Source organism: Myripristis murdjan, chromosome 24 (genome assembly GCF_902150065.1).
Source record: "Myripristis murdjan chromosome 24, fMyrMur1.1, whole genome shotgun sequence".
NCBI lineage: Eukaryota > Metazoa > Chordata > Actinopteri > Holocentriformes > Holocentridae > Myripristis > Myripristis murdjan.
The window spans coordinates 1581093-1599098 of NC_044003.1; the positions used below are offsets into that span (position 1 = coordinate 1581093).

At 43.3% G+C, this 18006-nt stretch overlaps 1 protein-coding gene across 1 annotated transcript in view; it reads right to left on the minus strand.

Moving 5' to 3' along the window:
• The window catches only part of LOC115356561 (NLR family CARD domain-containing protein 3-like), a gene marked incomplete at its 5' end in the record, with an annotated part of 85733 nt that extends 68244 nt beyond the window's left edge, over nucleotides 1–17489 (minus strand). The window contains 4 exons of the mRNA XM_030047777.1: nucleotides 13684–13857; nucleotides 14503–14676; nucleotides 14771–16541; nucleotides 17420–17489. Of these exons, the coding sequence (XP_029903637.1) occupies nucleotides 13684–13857; nucleotides 14503–14676; nucleotides 14771–16541; nucleotides 17420–17489 (2189 nt within the window). The remainder of the gene's footprint in view (nucleotides 1–13683; nucleotides 13858–14502; nucleotides 14677–14770; nucleotides 16542–17419) is intronic.
• Between the last annotated feature and the right edge of the window lie 517 nt (nucleotides 17490–18006).

Here is an 18006-nt window from a genome sequence, read left to right on the forward strand (position 1 = left end):
ACGTTTTTGTAGGCTACCTTGTAATCAGACATGGGATGTTTATTTACCTTAAGTTTCGGAGGTAACTTCCTTCTTCAGAAAGATCCAGCTGACAGCCGGAGCAGCGCCTGTCAGATCCGGCAGACCTGACCTGACCGGGTGGCCGTGCACCGGGTGGCCGCGCACCAGGTGGCCGTGCACTGTGCGGCCGTGCACTGTGTGGCCGTGCACCGGGTGGCCGCGCACCGTGCGGTGCCAGCCGGTGCCGGCCGGCATCAGGTCTGCTGAATCTGACAGGTGTGCCGTGCACACAGACTGCCGTAGGCTACTTTCATTATAAACCGACTTTTGTTTATACCGGTTGCAGCAGCACAGCTGACAACACAGACAACATGGTTGATTATTGATTGCGCAATGAGGCGATTTGCCAGTAATCGCACTGCATGCATTAAACGATTTTGCGGAGGCAAGAGGAAAGTTGCATGATTTACACCGTATCCACGTTCGCGCTGCGTACGTGACCGTGCATGTGCTCGAGCATGAACGCTTAGGCGCGGTACAAACTTTGTAATGTGAGTAGCCTCTAACTCATTCATTTCATTTATTTAGATGTAATAAAAAAGTCTTAAACTTCATTAAATTTGTAATTATGGGTTAGGGTTAGGGTTAGGGTTAATGAGCTGATACCTTGTCCATTTGACATGGTACACTTTACACTTTAGCACACTAACCACTTTCTCCATTATCTATTCAGATTACCTGCCTGGCATTAGTCGGAGGGTCCAACTCGGACATGATGATCCAGCGAATGCTATCCTCTACCGTGACAAACAGTCTAGCCAGCATCTTCAGCTGGGCGGGAAAGGGACAGAAGAGGGCCTTCGAAGACACGCTAATGCAGGACTGCATGTTTGATGAGCCTGCATCTCAAAAAACTATTGAAGTTAATTTATGTGTATTTTAAATTTGATTATCACAATTAAACAAGATTGGATGCGTTTTCCTCACCATGAAATGAAACATAATCTACATAGATAAGAGTCATTCCATGGTGAGGGAGATGCATCCATTCTTAAGGCCGAGTGAAAATCTAGTACAGTAAAAACTACACTGCCTCTCTCTCTCGCTCTCTCTCTCTAGATAGATAGATAGACACACACACCTTTATAACAAGTCTCTTTTTTTTTTTAGCGGCTGTTCGCCAATTTGACCACAAGTTGCTGGAATTCCCATACAGCGAGACTGTGAAGAAGTGGCTACATTATCCACCAGAGAGGAGTGGTGGAGTACCAAGGAAAGAAAAGAATTAGTTGTTTTCCAGTCTGTTTTGTTCATGTTGAACTGGGTCATATAGTTCCTAAGGATTACCTGTTGAGCTGCAGTGGAAGTATAGTAACAAAAAGAGGGACTATAAAAACTGTTACCTTGAAAGATATTTGGCTTGTTCAGCCCATGTCAGTTTTCATTTAGGCACTGGACTATTGCTTTAGAACTGTTTTTTTGTTTGGTAAATTTGGAACATTTCTAAACATTTCTTGTTGAGAAATTGCAGAGAGCCCAGTATTTGTAGCTGTTTGGTGAGGCAGCAAAATGACTTTCAAATTAAAGTACTAAATAAATAGTAATAAAAAGAATGGTCTCTTCTTTTCATTCATCGAGAATGCAGTAAAGCAGCGGTTCTCAACCTGATGTTCAGCAAACCAAATGTGGTCGCAGAGAGGTGCCAGTTGCAAGTGTGGGGCCCCCCAAAAAATGTCCTTGTAAAATGGGGTCCTGGTATAAAAAGGTTGAGAACCACTGCAGTAAATCATACTTAAAGGCCCATTTCAGCACATTTCAACCTTCATCTGTATGTTTTTAATATGCCTCATTCAAGCCAAAAGCAATCACTTTATTTTTTTGGTTGTTGTTAGTTCTGTAGGGGTTGCTCCAAACTTGTCGACCAGTGAAATCAAGCTCACACATTCTAATAACTGCCATACGTTTGAACCGTAGTGATGTCACTGGTACACAAGTTTTGAGCAACCCCTGCAGAACTACACTATATTGCCAAAAGTATTCGCTCGGCTGCCTTCACACACATATGAACATGAGTGACATCCCATTCTTAAACCATAGGATTTAATATGATGTGGGCCCATCCTTTGCAGCTATAACAGCTTCAACTCTTCTAGGAAGGCTTTCCACAAGGTTTAGGAGTGTGTTTATGGGAATTTTTGACCATTCTTCCAGAAGTGCATTTGTGAGGTCAAACACTGATGTTGGACAAGAAGGCCTGGCTCGCAGTCTCCGCTCTAATTCATCCCAAAGGTGTTCTCTCGGGTTGAGGTCAGGACTCTGTGCAGGCCTGTCAAGTTCATCCACACCAAACTCGCTTATCCATGTCTTTATGGACCTTGCTTTGTGCACTGGTGCGCAGTCGTGTTGGAACAGGAAGGGCCATCTCCAAACTGTTCCCACAAAGTTGGGAGCATGAAATTGTCCAAAATGTCTTTGTATGCTGAAGCATTAAGAGTTCCTTTCACTGGAACTAAGGGGCCGAGCCCAACGTCCGAAAAACAACCCCACACCATAATCCCCCCTCCACCAAACTTTACACTTGGCACAATGCAGTCAGACAAGTACCGTTCTCCTGGCAACCACCAAACCCAGACTCGTCCATCAGATTGCCAGACGGAGAAGCGTGACTCGTCACTGCAGAGAACGCGTCTCCACTGCTCTAGAGTCCAGTAGCGGTGTGCTTTACACCGCTGCATCCGACGCTTTGCATTGCACTTGGTGATGTGTGGCTTGGCTGCAGCTGCTCGGCCATGGAAACCCATTCCATGAAGCTCTCTGCGTACTGTACTTGGGCTAATCTGAAGATCACATGAAGTTTAAAGGTCTCAAGCTATTGACTCTGCAGAAAGTTGGCGTCCTCTGCGCACTATGCGTCTCAGCATCCGCTGACCCCGCTCTGTGATTTTATGTGGCCTACCACTCCGTGGCTGAGTTGCTGTCGTTCCCAATCGCTTCTACTTTGTTATAGTACCACTAACAGTTGATTGTGGAATATTTAGTAGCGAGGAAGTTTCACAACTGGACTTACTGCACAGGTGGCATCCTATTACATTACTATTACAGCACCATGCTGGAATTCACTGAGCTCCTGAGAGCGACCCATTCTTTCACAAATGTTTGTAGAAGTAGTCTGCATGCCTAGGTGCTTGATTTTATACACCTGTGGTCATGGAAGTGATTGGAACACCTGAATTCAATGATTTGGATAGATGAGCGAATACTTTTGGCAATATAGTGTATATAACACCCAAAAGAGTAAAGTGATTATTTTGGGCTTGAATGAGGCATATTTAAAACCTACAGATGAAGGTTGAAAAGTGATGTAATGGTCCTTTAATAATAACATTGTTGCAATGTAGAATCAATGTAATTTCAATGCATTTATAGATGAATCAATATTGATTCAATGTTCGGATTGATTGACAATTCTACATTATTTCAATGTTGAACATAATGTAGTTGAATAAATATTGAATTAATGTTGAGACTGATTGAAAATTCAACATTATTTCAATGTTGATCATAACGAGTACTTTCAATGTTATTTTCAACATCTGACATCAGCGTTGATTCAATCTTAAGCCATGACCATATCTCAATGTTGATTCAATGGATTTTTGCTTTCTGGGGAGGTAATGGCCTATGTTTTACGAGGTGTGTTTGTGCCGCGGTGTTACTGAGACAACACTTTTCGCTCTCCAGAGTTAACGTCACATGCAGTATCTAACATCACAATTAGTCCACAGCTGTTCAACCCTCTGTCGTGTTCACCTCTTGCCCCTTACTTTAGTGCTCCCGGTCAAATTCAACCGGTCTGTTAAACTGCTCTTAAAATTAACACAAAAATCATTAATCACCCCCCAAGTTTTTATTTAACACTTTTTTCCTCTGTCTTTCTCATAGGACGAAGTGGGGGCCAGGGTACGTCATCACTGCAAAAAGGTTTCCCTGGCCAAGGTTTCCCTGTGTCCTCACTGTGGGAGAGGAAGAACTGGAAGAGGTTGTGAGGCAGTGAAGGCTTTGGGATGAAAAAGAACGTTGCCATCTCGATGACCAGGAGACAGAAGCAATCCTTGACCATTTCAAATTTAAATTCGAAAAAACTGAAGATATGGGTCTTCTGTGAGGAGATTGCTGACAACATGGCCTACACTGAATGTGAAATGAAGGAGTAGGCTAATAAGGATTGGTTGTGATATTGCATTTAAGGCTAACAATGTTTAATAAAAGGCTGAATAGAAGTGAGTGATTTGGTGTCCTTTCATCCTGTTTTCCTTATTGCTTTAATTTTATTATATTTTCATTTTTTTATATAAAAATATGTAGTTATGAGATATTAATTTATTTACTTAAATTATACCATGAAGGTCACAGGTGACTTAGTGCATTTCAAGAAAATGACTGCAATTTTATCTTTTCCTCTCCCTAAATGCTGACAATTTTATATTTAAGCATAGTTGAAAATCTGATTGGCGCCAATACTCTTAAGATCTTCAGGTGTATCATTGAAGACATACAATAGAAATTTGAAAAATAAGGCACGTACCTTAAATAAATGTTATACATGAGCTGTTAAGTCTCTGAACAAATGTGCATAGATTAATGTTTTCATGTAACTACTCCTCAGAGGGACTCCAGGTTGACAGTATGTGGTATCTGTTATGCCTTTATCCTATGGCATCTGAATACATGTCTTTCTTAGATTAAAGGTTAGGTTTTTCTTAGGATAAAAGTTTATAAATTGATGCAGCAGGTTAAAGGTTTATTTGAAATTTCTTGTGTGCACCTGGAGTTTACCCCATTGGAGGACTAATATTTGATGTTACTGGTGTGGTGTGGTAAATGCCACAAATAAAAGGTAGACAACATCAAAAGTGCTATATATTTAAGAAACTGATGTCTTTCATGTCTCAAAGTTTACTAATTAAATATAAATCTGCTACGAAGTTTTCTCTTACAAAATTGACAACTTGTTTTTATTTTGAAGTTTATTGTGCTCACTTCCGGTCCCAACCAGTCTCACGCTGGAGGTTGGCCTGAGACGGGAGCCTGCACCGGAAGACGCCTGACGCTGGAGGTCTGCAGCTGGATCGCGTTGGAGGTGGGGATTTCCCACGTGACCAAGCATGAATGTACGTGTTTACTTAATAAAAATAAACGTAATGAAAATCGTGTTATCACTGTCAGTCTCCGAAATCAACCGAATAAACAATCAATTACTCAATCAAATTTTATTCATATAGCACAAGTCATACATCATATGCAACAACAAGCGCTGAACATAAAAGGGTTGAAAAGAACATGAGGTTAAATAAAAAAGACGTCTTATTTTATTTCCCACCCGCAATTTACGATGACCCGCCTCTATTCTGCCCGAAGCCAATAGGTTAGTTGACACAGGTGAGGGACGTTTACAAGAACACATATTTCAGTTAATCCCAATTGGATTCATGGTCATCCCACATTTTGAATGATCCCTTTATATTTGGATTTTTACATGCAGCCTACCTATAATTTCATATATAATATAAATTCCTAAGTTTTGAAATCATTTAGCCTATTAACCATTAAAAAAAACAACAAAACAAACTCAATCATCATCATTTTGTTCAAGCTGTGAAGACAAAGAATGAAAGCATTAAATACAGTCCAAACCATGGCTTTCTGTTGTGTTTAAATTTATACTTACTTCCTTCTCCAGTTTTTTGATTTCCATATCCCGACGGTGTTGCGGCGGTCAACAATCCTGCTTCCAGCGCCCCTCTGGCCGTTAGCGGCGCCCCTCCAGCAGATGGCGCCGTAGGCAATTGCCTATACTGCCTATGCCAAAATCCGGCCCTGTTTGTGGTGATTTCTCTATATTCCTCATATAGTCCCATCAGCAGTGTCTGCTCCGCCGCTGAAAATGTCGAGGCTCTCCTTTTCTCCTGCTTTTGAGACGTTGTATCTTCATTTCGACAATCGACTGCTCTGGGCTGCTTATGTGCCCCGTGAACGCACACACTTGAGGCTTGTTCAAACGTGGCTAGAATTAGCGCTGCCCTGACGCGGCTGAATCGCGTCAGTGCAGCTTTCTTTAGCTGCTTTCATGGAATAGCCCTCAGTATGGTTTCAGGCAGGGTACAGGGTGTCTGTGGGGTCTTAAAAAGTCTAAAAAAGTCTTAAATTAGAAAATCAAATTTTAAGGCCTTAAAAAGACTTAAATTCAATGAATTTACGGCTTAAATAATTTTAAACAGGTCTTAATTTTCATAAGTCCGTAAAGCTACCTCAAATGCTAAATGAAAAGCTCCCAAAACAATTCATTATTATATTATGACTACAACGATAATAAGACGATAGCTCACTTAATTTAGCGAGGCCTGGCTTGACAGGCCTCAAATTGGAGGAAATCTGGGTGGCACAACCCCTCCAGTCGTTTCACCTGCACCACCAAGAAAAAACATTACAACAACTGCACCGGCACCGTACGAGTCCAAAAGGTAAAGAAACTTTCCAGGCTACAGCAGCGCACTGACATAGATTTTGTAGCAAAGCGAAGAGGTGCCACTCCGCTCTATTTTCACTGGCTAACAGCAGCACACTGGCTTAGCTTGTCTATTCAGAGAAGAGGTATCACTTCGGCTTATTTTTCAATCTATGTTATCACATGCATACTACTGCTCTTTCATTGGTAGCTGAATTATTAGGTCTGTTTGATAAGTAATTTACAAAACAAAACAAAAAGTATTTTTTTTAAACAAATAATAATTAGACATATTGTTAAATTATTGGAATCAAGCTTACTGGTAAACATCTACTCCTCAGGTGAAATAATTACTGATGCATCCTCTTGCCATTTTTGTTCAATTATTAATAACATATCATTTTCAACTTTTATTGATATAACAACGTAATTGTTAGATAAATAAATAAATAAAGTGTTGTTTATTTGTAACCTCAATTAATTTAAAGTAATTTCTATTTCATTTGTGTGCATTTCAGTCATTAACATTAAAAACACACTCTTTTTTGGTAATAAAATAAAAGTAAAAGGTTAAAAACGGAATTCCTAAAAATTAAAAGGGAAAAAACGGAATTTCCAAAAATTAAAACGAAAAAAAAAAAAAAAAACGGAATCTGGGAAAAAATAAAACGGATTTTATAGGGCCCTAATTGTACATTCAGTCAGTTAGCCAGTTAAGTCAGTCTGTTGTTCATGCAGCCCCCCCGCCCCCCCATGCTGTGATGGAAATGATAGAAAAAATAACCAGGGAAGTTGAAAATGATGAATGTTCTACTGGAATTTTTATTGACTTACAGAAGGCGTTTAATACTGTAGACCAGTGTTTCTCAAATGGGGGTAAGCGTACCCCTGGGGGTAGCCTACTTGGAGGAACTCCAGGGGGTACTTGAGATTTTTTAAAATTATACAACACGTAGATCCGACCGAGCAATCTGACTGGTCAATCAGACGTTTAGAATGTGCTCAAATGAGCATGACAGCATGGCTGGCCTTGCGCCAATGAAAAATACCTATAAACAGGTAGAAGATAAATCTATACCTTTTTCAGTCGCCACCAAATACAGGGATTGTTGTCTGTTCATAATGTGGTTTATATTGTTTTTTATATTGTTTTCTATGTATACTGTATATTGTTTATGTAAATAGCATTGTGTGACTGAAATAACATGCTACTACTACTACTACGCTGCTGCCAACAGGACAGGATTTCCCTGCATGTGGACATGAAAACACCAGGTTTTGTGTGTGTGTGTGTGTGTGTGTGTGTGTGTGTGAGTGTTTCTCCACACAGGAGGCGACTCTCACTCCTCAAATGTCACACAGAGACACTGAAGAGTCATTCGACCAAACCCTGAACCCCAGGTACAGAGGCTCAGTGAAGGTGCTGTTGAAGGTGTGGAGGTGGATCAGTGTGTCAGAGGAGACGCTGTAGAAGGACAGAGAGCCAGCAGGCCAGTCCAGATACACTGCCACTCTGTTAGAGGAGGAGGGGGGTCAGGGATGGCTGTTCCTCTGTTACTGTGTCTGGCAGAGAAACCACCACCAGTGCAGGTCAGAGTCCAGGACTTGTCATTCCTGCCAAGTCCACAGTCACCACTGTTTCCTTTCCTGCTGATTCCTCGGTAAGTCACTGCCAGAGAAACCCCTCCTTCCCTCTCAACCTCCCAGTAGCAGCGACCAGTCAGACCATCTCTACACAGGATCTGTTTCCAGAAGTCAAACCTCTCTGGGTGATCAGGATATGGCTGCTCCTCTCTTCCTGCTGTCGCCTTCCTGTTGTCCTCAGACAGGACGAGGTCTCTGTTTGTTGTGTTTGTGTCCAGTTTGAGTTCACAGGAATCTGATGGAGAGAACAAGACACAACAGACCTGCTGTCGTTATTACACTATATTACCAAAAGTATTCGCTCACCTGCCTTTACTCATACTATGAACTGAAGTGCCATCCCATTCCTAACCCATAGAGTTCAATATGATGTCGGTCCACCTTTTGCAGCTATTACAGCTTCAACTCTTCTGGGAAGACTGTCCACAAGGTTGAGGAGAGTGTTTATAGGAATTTTTGACCATTCTTCCAAAAGCGCATTGGTGAGGTCACACACTGATGTTGGTCGAGAAGGCCTGGCTCTCAGTCTCCGCTCTAATTCATCCCAAAGGTGTTCTATCGGGTTCAGGTCAGGACTCTGTGCAGGCCAGTCAAGTTCATCCACACCAGACTCTGTCATCCATGTCTTTATGGACCTTGCTTTGTGCACTGGTGCACAGTCATGTTGGAAGAGGAAGGGGCCCGCTCCAAACTGTTCCCACAAGGTTGGGAGCATGGAATTGTCCAAAATGTTTTGGTATCCTGAAGCATTCAAAGTTCCTTTCACTGGAACTAAGGGGCCAAGCCCAGCTCCTGAAAAACAACCCCACACCATAATTCCTCCTCCACCAAATTTCACAGTCGGCACAATGCAGTCTGAAATGTACCGTTCTCCTGGCAACCTCCAAACCCAGACTCGTCCATCAGATTGCCAGATGGAAAAGCGTGATTCATCACTCCAGAGAACGCGTCTCCACTGCTCTAGAGGCCAGTGGCGGCGTGCTTTACACCATTGCATCCGACGCTTTGCATTGCACTTGGTGATGTGTGGCTTGGCTGCAGCTGCTCGGCCATGGAAACCCATTCCATGAAGCTCTCTGCGTACTGTACTTGGGCTAATCTGAAGGTCACATGAAGTTTGTAGCTCTGTAGCAATTGACTGTGCAGAAAGTCGGCGACCTCTTTGCACTATGCGCTTCAGCATCCGCTGACCCCTCTCCGTCACTTTACGTGGCCTACCACTTCGTGGCTGAGTTGCTGTTGTTCCCAAACGCTTCCATTTTGTTATAATAGAGCTGACAGTTGACTGTGGAATATTTAGGAGCGAGGAAATTTCACGACTGGATTTGTTGCACAGGTGGCATCCTATGACAGTTCCACGCTGGAATTCACTGAGCTCCTGAGAGCGGCCCATTCTTTCACAAATGTCTTGTTTCACAGTCTGCATGCCTGAGTGCTTGATTTTATACACCTGTGGCCAGGCCAAGTGATTAGGACACCTGATTCTGATCATTTGAATGGGTGAGCGAATACTTTTGGTAATATAGTGTATATCTGCATGAAATGGTTTGGTCCTGCAGCCGCGCTAGCTCTTCAAACCAATCGGACTTTGCTGTTTTTCGTAAGTTATCAACATGAATAGAGAATCCGCCCAACTCCCGTCAAAGTACACAAGCCCCAATGGCAGAGCGTATAGTGTCCCCGCCTGCAATACAGGAGACCAGGGGTTCAGTTCCTCTCCCAGACAAGAAGGCATTATTACTTTATTATTATAATGCATCGTGGCGCGCTGTGACTGTATAGGTCGATTAATTTCTCTGCGGGACTGTGGCACAACAGAGCATAAAGTTGGCTTAATCCCTTTGTGATTTGGGTAGCACATGTACAGGCTTACAGGTGATGAATCGTCATCATCATTTTGCTTTAATTAATGGGACCGCCCGCTGCCTGCTGTTCGACATGCCATGAGGCGGGGCCCGTAAAGTGCGTTTAAAATCTAAATAAAATAACTGTGACGTCTGTGACGGCCGGGCCCCTGGCGTCCTGGGCCCGCCTCTGGCCCTGAGGTAAATACACCCCTAATGCTGCCAGACAGGGAGCGGACATGGGCTGGAAAACATTATGGTGTGGCCAGTGGCTGTGCATGAACAGGGACTGGTGTAGCCTCGGGGAAATGACTAATGCCAGACTTTACCAACGAGGGTTTTTGTGGGGGAAGAAACAGTGAACCAAATACATGCACATCAACCACAGGATGGTTTGAAGGATTCACTCCTGGTTATGGATTAAAGTCTTACACAATTAAAGGTCTTACACATCACTGAGTGTTCCCTAAATAGAGTACCTGCAACTGGAGCAGTGACTCAGCAGCAACACAGAGTCAACAGCAGCAAAGCATCACTGTTCATTAACTCTCTGTCTTTGGCCCGCCTCGGGAACACATCGGCGGCCAGGCCCTCCCTCTTAACTGTCGATTTAATGTCCAAACATGAAGGTTCAGTTCAAATCTCCACATCAAGACTGAAAATCTGCCTTTATTCACTTCAGTGCAGCGTATACCCAAGAACTTAGTCGGGTCCAACGCCTCTTTAACATCCCTCTAACTCTGCTGTGGGTTTCTTTTAATTATTCTTTTATTTGCTTGCTGCATGTTTTGTCCAATGTTTTCTTTTCAGTTGTAAAGTGTATTGGGACCATACTGCACGGTGATTCAGCACGTGAAATCAAACTGATTGACTGCTCTGCATTTTACATGATCATTTTTGTTGACTTCATAAGAAACAATTACAATAAAATGTGTAAAAACAAAAGTGGATGACAGACACTAAATTATTTTCTATAATTAACCTGTAGGCAGTGATTTAATAAGTGATCTATTGTGCTGGTCATAGATCTTCAGGTGGGTCGCTCCAAAGACATTAGAAAAGGATTTCATTCACCTGGACAGAGTCAGAAAATACTTCTTTGCACTTGTAAACCAGCTTTGCAGTGTGTCAGAGAGAAGGCACGTAGAAATCATAAAGAAAATCCAACACACCGCCTCAAACTTGAAGCTAGAACTTTATTACAGAAGAAACAAGAAACAAGAATACATAATCAGATAAATGTCACATGACATAAACCCTCATGGAACAGAACCTGTAGAGTCATCAAATATAAGCATCAAGTAAAAAACAGCAGATAGGCTTGTATATAAAGAAGGATTTCCCTGCATGTGGGGATGAAAACATGATGTTTTCACAGTGTTGTGTGTGTGTGTGCGTGTGTGTGTGTGTCTGTGTGTTATTCCACACGAGGCGACTCTCACCCCTCAAATTCACACAGAGACACTGAGGAGTCATGTTCCCAGAGGTCAAACCCCGGGTACAGAGGCTCAGTGAAGGTGCTGTTGAAGGTGTGGAGGTGGATCAGTGTGTCAGAGGAGACGCTGTAGAAGGACAGAGAGCCAGCAGGCCAGTCCAGATACACTGCCACTCTGTTAGAGGAGGAGGGGGCAGGGATGTTGGTATGTCTGTTATTGTGTCTGGCAGTGAAACCACCATCAGAGCAGATCAGAATCCAAGACTTGTCATTCCTACCAAGCGCAGAATCATCACTGTTTCCTCTCCTGTTGATTCCTCTGTAAGTCACTCCTACATAAACCCTTCCTTCCCACTCGACCTCCCAGTAGCAGCGACCAGTCAGACCATCACTACATAGGATCTGTCACCAGTGGTCAAACCTCTCTGGGTGATCAGGATATGGCTGCTTCTCTCTCACTCCTGTCGCCTTCCTGTTGTCCTCAGACAGGACGATGTTTCTGTGAGCTGTGTTTGTGTCCAGTTTGAGTTCACAGGAATCTGATGGAGAGAACAAAACACAACAGACCTGCTGTGGTTATTATCTGCTGATTAATCAACAGTTTGATTATTGATTTAACACTTTGATGATGACACATGGTGTCAGCTGTCCTCTTCATTAACAGCAGGATCTGAATGAATGGACGTCACAAACTGCTGTGGAAATTCACTTTACACCTGCAAGAGCCATTTATACACAAACTAAATATATCTATGCATATTGTCATTTGTCCAGGTCATAGGCATCTCAAGGAAATTTAATCAGATCAACTGGACTTAGTTTGTGGAGTTGTGAACGGCCATGACCCTTTCTCCTTCCACGAACTCAGCTTCACTTTTCTGTTTAGAGTTTTTAAAATTATATCTGTGGTTTTATTGGCTAAAAAAAATTGAAATGCACAGATGGTTTAATAAAATAATTAAGTGTTTAGGTGAGTGTGTTCACTGTTTTGACACTGGAGAAATATGTAAAAACTAGAAAAGTGCAGTTTCAGGCGAAACTGCATGGGCAAGCTGGAAGAGTAACCGTGGTGCGTGGTTTCTGAGCAGAAAATAAATTGTATCATGAGAAAGGTAAGGCGTTGGGCTTTCAACCTGTGTCAAAATTATTTTTCAACTCCCCAAAATGCCTGCCCTAGAGCGAGTTAAAAAAGTGAGTGTTTCTCCCTCTCTCCCCAGATTTTGGGTTCCAGATATAATGGGAGTCTATGGGGGAGAGAGCTGGCACTCCTGCCTCGTTAAGTGTCAGCGTTTAAAAAGTTTAAGCTACTTTGCTTTTGTATTTACATTTTTCAAAGCAGAACTAGTTTCCCTACTACTTTACCCGAATTTATGCATGTGGAGTGAAAATTGTGGCCAGGAGAGCAAGCAAAAGATTAGACGCACCTAAGATTAGAGGATTTTTCAGGGCTGCTGCACTCTAGCCGTGATGTCACTCACTCTAGCACTCCCAACATTCTGCCATTAGTGTGTATTGCATCCGGATTTCGGCTTCAAACTGGAATTGTGGAGAAACGCAAAGTCGGAGCGGCTTGAAAATGCACACGTTGCTGTTTTTCCACAAGACGCACGTTCTTCATATTTGGTGCATCCACGCACCAAATATGAAACATCAAACATCAAATACCAAATATCAAACATCTCCCAATTGGGCCGCACATTTTTCAAATTCATTGTGTGGGCCTAAACCGAAAGCTGCGGGAAGAGTAACGGGCCGAAAAATGCACGGAAAAATAAAGAAAGAAAGAAAAAATGAAAGAAAGAAATAGTAGGAAGAACGTGAGTGTGCAAGCTGCCAGCTTGCCCACTAATTAGTTTGTAAAATGTGTAAATATTAAAGGAATAAAGATTGTCTTTGTGGTGGAGCATCAAATGTGATTTTGTTTGGTTCAACAGGTAAAAGCAGCTGAGAACAAGCAGCAAAAACTGCAGCTGCAGCATCTAAACAGCTGAATGTTTGCTGCTTTGTGTTCAGGAGTCAAACTAAATCCACACTTACATTTCCTCAGACCTGGTTTCAACCACTGCTCTCCACCATGGTCCACCCTGGAGGAAGAAACAGAGTCAGAGCAGCAGATTCTCTTTGAGGATGGAAACATGGGCAGTAAATAACCTTCCCTATGAAGGATTTAGCAGACCACGTCACTCATATCCACCATTAAACATGAAACAATATTCCTCAGCCCTCTGTAAGACATTGTGTGTGTCTCTCCATACCTGAGAGCCTCCAGTCTCCAGGTTGGATCCTCCAGTCCAGCAGAGAACAGCTTCACTCCTGAGTCTCCTGGATGATTGTAGCTCAGGTCCAGCTCTCTCAGATGGGAGGGGTTGGAGCTCAGAGCTGAGGCCAGAGAAGCACAGCCTTCCTGTGTGAGCAGACAGCCTGACAGCCTGCACACCATCACAAACACAATCAGTCCACCACATCATCTGCTTTGTGTTTTCACAAAAACCTACACAGGTTAGGAATCTGATCAGTGACATGAAGCTGCATGTAAAGCGCAATTTAAACATACAATATGTAATATGTTCTTTCGTGGTCCAAATATTCATAACTTAGCAGTGGGGGTTCAAGTGCTGTTGATCAATAGCACTGGCTGCTGAGATTTAAGCTCTGAAAACAGCCAATCTGATTTAGCACTTCATTTTGTTTTGGAGAATTAGCACAGAGGCCTTCGGGAGGATTTTCCTGCTGGTGACACTAAAGGAAAAGTCATAGGGTCACCTGGACCGGGACATTTAATGCTACAGGCAACATGAATGTTGTCACCAAGTTTCATGGTGATCCACCTTAAAGCTTTGGAGATTTGCTGCTCTGGACCTAACTGCTGAGCGACCGACACGGTGACGTACAGGCCTCTGTTTCACAGCAGGGCAAGAAGGGATGAAGACAAAAACACTGAACAGATGATCCTGATATGGATCTTACATGGTTACACTTTGCAGATTCAGGATCAATGAGCTGACAGAAACTGCTTTGAGTGAATGGACCTTAGTGTGAAATATGACAAATCAGTCACAGTAAATGGACATTACCTGAGAGCCTCCAGTCTGCAGTGTGGACTCTCCAGTCCAGCAGAGAGCAGCTTCACTCCTGAATCCTGCAGCTGGTTGTTACTCAGGTCCAGCTCTCTCAGACTAGAGGACTGGGAGCTGAGAACTGAGGCCAGAGCTGCACAGCTTCTCTCTGACAGATTACACACACTCAGCCTGAGGAGGAAGTAAAGATGGAAACAATAATATCACACTTGGGGATATAACAATATGTCATGTGCTAAATATGTCCAGTTATCTATGAACCTACACAGATTTCTTGGAGGCTTTGACCAGTGGCAGCAGCCCCAGAAGAGCCTCCTCTGAAGCAGAGTATTTCTTCAGGTCAAACACCTCCAGATCTTCTTCTGATGACAGTAAGATGAAGACCAGAGCTGACCACTGAGCAGGGGACAGTTTGACTGTGGAGAGATGTCCCGAACTCAGGTACTGTTGGATCTCCTCCACTAGAGAATGGTCATTCAGTTCATTCAGACAGTGGAACAGGTTGATGCTTCTCTCTGGAGAGGGATTGTCCCTGATCTTCTCCTTGATGAAAAGGACTGTTTCCTGATTGGTCTGTGAGCTACTTCCTGTCTGTGTCAGCAGGCCTTGTAGGAGAATCTGATTGGTCGGCAGTGAAAGACCCAGGAGGAAGCGCAGGAACAAGTCCAGGTGTCCATTTGGACTCTGTAAGGCCTTGTCCACAGCACTCTGGTAGAGGAGTTTTAGTTGGGAGGTTGATTGTCCTTCTGACAGCAGATTGACTCCAGAGTTGATGAATGTCACAAAGACATGAACAGCAGCCAGAAACTCCTGAACGCTCAGATGGACGAAGCAGAAAACCTTGTCCTGGTACAGCCCACGCTCCTCTTTAAAGATCTGTGTGAACACTCCTGAGTACACTGAGGCTGCTCTGATATCAATGCCACACTCTGCCAGGTCTGCTTCATAGAAGATCAGGGTGCCTTTCTCCAGTTCCTCAAAAGCAAGTTTTCCCAGAGAAAGGATCATCTCCCTGGTCTCTGGAGTCCAGTGTGGATCTGTCTCAGCTCTACCATGATACTTGATGTTCTGCACTTTGGACTGAACCACCAGGAAGTGGATGTACATCTCAGTCAGGGTCTTGGGCAGGTCTCCTCTCTGTCTGGTTTTCAACACGTCCTCCAGAACTGTAGCAGTGATCCAGCAGAAGACTGGGATGTGGCACATGATGTGGAGGCTTCGTGACGTCTTGATGTGGGAGATGATTCTGCTGGCCTGCTCCTCATCTCTGAATCTCTTCCTGAAGTATTCCTCCTTCTGTGGGTCAGTGAAGCCTCTCACCTCTGTCACCATGCCAACAAACTCAGGAGGGATCTGATTGGCCGCTGCGGGTCGTGTGGTTATCCAGAGGCGAGCAGAGGGAAGCAGGTTCCCCTTGATGAGGTTTGTCAGCAGAACGTCCACTGAGGTGGACTCTGTAACATCAGTCAGGATCTGGTTGTTCTTGAAGTCCAGAGGAAGTCGACACTCATCCAGACCATCAAAGATCAACACAACCTGGAACTGCTCAAACCTGCTGATTCCTGCTTCTTTGGTCTCAGTGAAGAAGTGATGAAGAAGTTCCACCAAGCTCAACTTTTTCCCTCTCAGCAGATTCAGCTCTCTGAAAGTGAATGGAAATGTGAAGTGGACATGCTGGTTGGCTTTGTGTTCAGCCCAGTCCAGAGTGAACTTCTGTGTTAAGACTGTTTTCCCAATGCCAGCCACTCCCTTTGTCATCACTGCTCTGATTGGTCGATCTCTTCCAGGTAAAGGTTTAAAGATGTCTTCACATTTGATTGTTTTTTCTGGTCTGGCTTGTTTCCTGGGTGTTGTTTCAATCTGTCTGACCTCATGTTCCTCATTGAGCTCTCCACTCTCTCCCTCTGTGATGTACAGCTCTGTGTAGATCTCATTCAGAGGTGTTGGGTTTCCTGCTTTAGCAATCCCCTCAAACACACACTCAAACTTCTTCTTCAGGTTAGATCTGAGTTCACGTTGGCACCCTGCGAGAGTTTCTGGATGAACAAACAACAAGAAACAACAACAAATGGATCTTTTATTAAATGTGAAACATGTAAATGTTCCTTGGAAATGTATTTGTTGGCCCCTTTCAGCTGTCAGCCAAACAACAGTCTCCAAAAACAAAAAGCTGCACATCCAGATCAGGATTTGGGGAGAATAAAGTTCATAGTTAAAAAACAACACAGCACTGCCTCAGCCGGAGAGCTGCTGCTGCTGTCCTGGAGAATTCAGCGGGATGTGACGAGAAAACAGGAGGAACTTTTCACCAGGCAAGCAGGAAGTGGAAAAGCCGCCCACTGAGAAAAATGCTAATGTGTAAAAAGTGTCAGAGGCTGAAAAAACTGAATTGATGATTTATGATATTCAGCAGATCTTGACATGAAAAAGTGAATTGCAAGGCCAAACAGAGTGTGAAAATGAAACAAGACCACAAAAAGAGAATTCCTTGATTTTAAAAAGGTTTGCAGTGGCATTAATGGCATTGTGTTCATCAAAAATAATAATTCTCATTCGTTTGTTTTTCACTCCTAGATTTTGCGAGTGCCACTGAAGGTGGACATCAGGGTACAAACATTTAGCATTTTAGAACTGATGAATATGTTAGATAGAAAGCAGGTTTATTCTAATCATTAAAACAGTTCCTTACTAAAAATAAAAAGCTTATTTACTGCCTCGTGAAATTATGTTTTAATTTAGACACAGACATGAAAGCCTACTTAGGGTCACCTTACGGTGACCCTTTAACATAAAATCTACAACAACACTTGTTTTAGAAATGTCTGTATTTACAGCAGAGGGTAGAAATGTAAACATTTCCATTTCCCCATCATTCCTCCTTTCCATCCTGTTAAAGGAGTTCAAAGCCTCTTACTGCTCTGCAGACGCTCAGCCAGCTCCTCCTGCTTCATTCTCCTCAGGAAGTGCAGTGTGATCTGCAGAAAAGCCTCTCTGCTGCTCCACCTCTGCTCTTCCTCCTCACCGTCCAACACCTCCTCATCCTCCCTCTGCCTCTCTAAGCATTCTGGGTAATCTGGCCTCAGAGACCTCTGGAGGTTTTTCAGCTCCTTCTTCACAAAGGTGACCATGTTCTCCTCCAGCAGCTGCAACAGAAAAATAAAAGAATTAGACAACCACATTAAAATCTGGACACAAAACACCAAATCAAATCCTGGTCAAAGAGGCTGAAAGATGTAAAGAGAGCAGCACGGAGACGATTCTGAGCAGAATGGTTGTTTTTCAGTTGGTATGTTGTTGGACATTTACACACCATAAATATGGAGGCCAGGTCTGTTTGATGCTGCTGGGCAGACTGAGCACTGGGAACCTCTGAGCTCTGCTGGTGGACTCTGTGGAGGACACACACACACACACACACACACACACACACACACATGCACACATTGTGTTTTGAAAGAGGAAACTCAGTCAACAGAGTCTGAAGGTTGCAACCAATTCTGT